At 29.5% G+C, this 4,612-nt stretch overlaps 1 protein-coding gene across 1 annotated transcript; it reads right to left on the minus strand.

The window, feature by feature from the left end:
* Positions 1 to 550: 550 nt before the first annotated feature.
* On the minus strand, positions 551 to 3,127 carry LOC139852616 (transcription factor bHLH130-like). The gene is made up of 5 exons (XM_071841927.1): positions 2,568 to 3,127; positions 1,627 to 2,105; positions 1,455 to 1,520; positions 967 to 1,035; positions 551 to 873 (listed from the first exon to the last, which is right to left on the minus strand). The coding sequence occupies exons 1-5, from the start codon at positions 3,046 to 3,048 to the stop codon at positions 820 to 822; spliced, it is 1,149 nt and encodes a 382-aa protein (XP_071698028.1). The 5' UTR covers positions 3,049 to 3,127; the 3' UTR covers positions 551 to 819.
* Positions 3,128 to 4,612: the final 1,485 nt, after the last annotated feature.

The following is a 4,612-nucleotide window of genomic DNA, read 5'->3' on the forward strand; positions in this document are numbered from 1 at the left end:
GGGTGACGAAGAAAAGAGGCGTGACATTTTTTCAGCCAATCAGGGGCCAACACATAATTATATATATTATTCATTCATTTTTTTCCCACCAAACTTTCAATCAAATTTTTATCACAACCCAAAAATCATTCAAACTCAAATATAACACTAAACTTTGACACTCCTTTATTTACGTTCACTTCGTAATATTGACACATCATTCAAAAAGTGTACCATTTGACTACACGGGTTCAGTCTAATCAGAGACAACGAGGCATGGTCTAGATTAACCAAATATGTTCCTGAACCACAGGACAAAACTAGTAGAAACCTTTACACGCATATCAAATATGTCCACATTCTGCCCATAATATAATATACAATTACAATTTTCTTTTCACAAGACATTTTAGATTTACAAAACACCTGCAAAGTACAAATTATAGTAATTAACATAATCACACAAATTACAAGAACAAACCTAGTCGCTTGATTCATGAACAAGTTATCTTTGACACAAATCTATCCAAATATGAATAAACCGGAACTAGGAGAGAAGGGGATTATGATATACGGAGTAATGAACAAGCTTAACATAATTGAGTATTACTATACAATAAGCTACAGTCACAACATACATCATACAACAACAATGGAGTCTTTATATTTCCATCTATATACACCAACACAGGCGCATAATATTTTATTCTAAAATTCAAGCTTAATATAATTGACAAAAAAAATTTCAAGCTTTACCAAGTTCACCTTCCGCCCGTGACTATTTTCACCTTCAAATGTAATTTACAGAAGCCTGCTTATATGTGCTTGCTTGAACATGTATTATAAATTTTGTTTTTGTGGACATGTACATTTTGCATGATGGTCTGAAAGTGTCTGAAATGTTGCAACATCAACAGGATATTAGTAATGAATATGTATGAAAGAAAATTTATAGAGTTAGAGGCTTGATTCTTCGTAATGGCATACCTCAGCTTCTTTCTGAAGTTCTTTGATATAATCAACGGCCAAATCCAACATGTCTGCTGTGTTTGTTTGCTGCAAGTAACAATGACAGGACTTTAGTTACGGACATACAGTTATATGAACTACTGAATTTACAGGTGGCAATTTTGACCCATTAACTTAGGAATGACCTGATTCAGATTAATATATTTATAAACGATCAAATGGGATACGCAAAAGAATTTAGTTATGTAAAAAGCTGGTGTTCAAATGGGTTGAAAGGCTTCCAAAATGTGGTTTGGTGTATACAATCTTTTAAGTCACTTTATACAAATAAGTATTTATTTATTAATATTTGATTGTTAAAAATACCACGACATGTTTTAGGGTCAACGCAACCCATTTCAACCGAGAAAGATAACTACTCGCGTTAATCCCATTCGATTGTTAACCACGCCCATCTGCTACCTCTAATAGTAACGTTAAAAGATTAGATATGCCATCAAACTTACCTTGTCCATATTCGGGACAAGATTTTGTAGCCTCCTCATTCTTTCACTTATTCGGGTCCGTCTTACCTGCAAATTTCAAAATCAAAATGCTTTTTTTAATCAAATTTACTGACACAACCAAAAGGTGGAGGGTAACAACAGTAAAATTTGAGTAATTTGTCAGAATATTTACCCTTTCAGCAATACTTCTTGGGTGAGTAGCACAACCTCTTTTTGCCCTGCTCCTTAAAGGCACAGAATCTTGAAATTGCAAAAGTTTATCCAACTCAGCACTACTTGCAGGCAAACTCGTATGATGCATAAGCGTTGCGGGAGGACGAATTCTCCCTATCACATTCTGCTGATCATCAGATGAATTTAGACTCGATAGCTTATTTTGATCACTTTCGGCAAATTCATTCAAGAAACTATCGGTTAAGATATCCGAATCATCCCAAGTATTTGAACCAAAACCTCCATCATTACTAGCACTTTTCGTTTCCATAACTTTGCTCTCGTTTTCAGGGATACAAGGCAACACACCAGAAGATGAAAGTGAACCAGTCGAAAATCCTGTTTCATTTTTCAATCTCTTGTTTGATGCAAGCAACGTATTTTGAGCGTTACCCCTACCAGTTCTATAATCATCGATCGATCTCATCATGGAATAACCTACAAAAAAAATTCAAATTAAATCTCTAATAAAGTTCTTGTATCAAGATCAAACAAGCAACAAGTTGGGTCTAATTAAGCACAAATTGCATACAAGTCATAATTAAATATTATAATTATAAACTCCACTTGCATAGATAAACATTCAAAATCAAGTACAATACCATACACTTTCTTCTAAATAAATTACATGCACAACATACTCAGATATATTAACAACTTTCAGCTTCTTATCCATAAATCCTTCCTATTTAATTCATTAACTTTTTTTCACAAACTCATATATTTATTATTTTAGTGTTTACATATACAAAAATCAACTGTTGATTTCTGTATCAATAAACCAAAAAATATATAAAATATAAAAACCTGATTATATTATACCAATAATATTTAATATTCATATACATATAATATTAATCCATAAATATATATACATATGTATATATATGTATAAAGTACCATTGTCAATTTCAAGTTGATCAAAAAAACCGGCCGGCGAGCTACTTTGCCGGAGAAGATTTGACGGTAAATTGATAGACGGCGTTACCGAATCGTTAATTGTTGAGCTACATGTAGTAGATACAGACTGTTGCTGCTGCTGCTGCTGATTATTATTATTATGATTATTAATATTAATATTATGATTAGTTTGAGACTGAAATTGATTTTGATATATAATCTGTTGTGGTTGCTGTTGTTGTTGTGGTTCTGTATGAATTACTTGTTGTTCCTGTTTGACTGAATCAATGAATTTGTATTCAAATTGTTTGAGAATTTGATTAGCAGTTGAAACCCTAAAGGAATCAGTATAATCATCGTCACCGTAGATTCCGCTATTGATCAAATTAGAGAAATAAGAACTCGGGGCGGATCGGTATCGGGTCAACCCGGGGTTGGTATTTGGTTTGTGTTGGTGGTGATGATGGAGATCTGAATCCATGGGGTTAAAACCCTAATTAAAAATAGTAGCAACAGAAACCTGAAAGGTGGGAGTTAATTTTGACTAGTATTATTCAAGTTCAAGATTCAATTTAGATGGTACGGCAATACTCGTGTGATATGTAACCTATTTTGTAGGAAGTGATATGTACACATCCTCAAATTTTTCATACACAATCAAATCAATATTTTAAACCATTTTACCCTTTCTTACTTACTTAAACTTACTCCATATAACACATTTTTAGAAAGGGTAAAATAGTCTAAAAAATTGATTTGGTTGTGTATAAAAAATTTGAGATTGTGTACATATCACTCACCTATTTTGTATCTCGTAGCATTTTGCTAGTTTTTTATTAATATAATTATTATTATCTTTCAAAAAAAAGTTCAAGATTCAGAGAGGCCCGATTGTAAAGTACACTCGAAGGCTGTTATAATAAAATATAAAAAATAGTAGTTTTTAAAGTATAAAAAAAATTGTTATAAAGTAAAAAAAAAATGTGATAAAGATAGCATCATATGATGTTGAGTGATGATGAATTATTACTCCTTCAGTCCTATATTAATAATCTACAAACAAAAAATACACAGTTTAAAAAAATGTCATAAAAGTACTGTACTTTCTGTTTACTTTTCAGTTTTACCCTTAGCTTTTATTTCTCCTTTAATTCTATCCACATACATTAAGGGCATAATAGAACTTAAGCTTCTTATTCTTTTCTATTTATGGAAGTGGACTATTAATTTGAGACATCCCAAAATGAAATAGTGGACTATTAATATGTGACGGAGGTAGTAGTATTTTACTATGTACTATTGCAACAAATAATTACTAATATAGTAATATAATATAATATAATATAATATAATATAATATAATATAATATAATATAATATAATATAATATAATATAATATAATTATAATTACAATTATAATTGTAATAATTTAAAATTATAATAAAATAAATAGCTAGGATACTAAGGATTGTAATAGATCAGCTATGAATCGATTCATTATATACATATATTTACACCCATTTAATTTTTTTAAATTTATATTTATGTTCATATAAATATTTAATCCATTCAGACCATATCTATATATGCTAGATGAAATGAGTTAATGAATATTTGTTATACATTTTTTTAAGATATTCGTATGATGAAATGAAATCATTAAAATATTTTTAACAAATATAAATATAACGTTATTTCACAAGAACTATAACAGTTTTCGTTAATTGAGCAAAATATATTACAAATGTAAGTAAATATATATGTACTTACGTATAATCTCTAAGATTCTTAATTAGTTACAATGCTTTGAACTACTTTTGATTGTTATTATAGTTTATAGTTGATTAAAATTAATATATGTATTTTGATTTACTAGATGCCGATAATAAAAAGAAACAAAAACTCAAATAACATTAGATATGCAAATACATGAATTTAATCATATTCACATATAGTTGTATCTTCACAATCTATATTTCGACAACATTTAAATAGTTTATAGTGTATACGTATAAGGATATGTAAATGTATACTCATAAATTTT

Source organism: Rutidosis leptorrhynchoides, chromosome 6 (genome assembly GCF_046630445.1).
Source record: "Rutidosis leptorrhynchoides isolate AG116_Rl617_1_P2 chromosome 6, CSIRO_AGI_Rlap_v1, whole genome shotgun sequence".
Lineage (NCBI taxonomy): Eukaryota > Viridiplantae > Streptophyta > Magnoliopsida > Asterales > Asteraceae > Rutidosis > Rutidosis leptorrhynchoides.

Excerpts from the sequence above, each read along its gene's own strand:
- LOC139852616 (XM_071841927.1), bottom strand. The coding sequence starts at position 3,048 with ATGGATTCAGATCTCCATCATCACCACCAACACAAACCAAATACCAAC. Across the intron at positions 1,036-1,454 it reads TTGTCCCGAATATGGACAAG|CAAACAAACACAGCAGACAT; the intron begins GTAAGTTTGATG and ends TGTTACTTGCAG. Across the intron at positions 874-966 it reads AACTTCAGAAAGAAGCTGAG|ACACTTTCAGACCATCATGC; the intron begins GTATGCCATTAC and ends GCAACATTTCAG.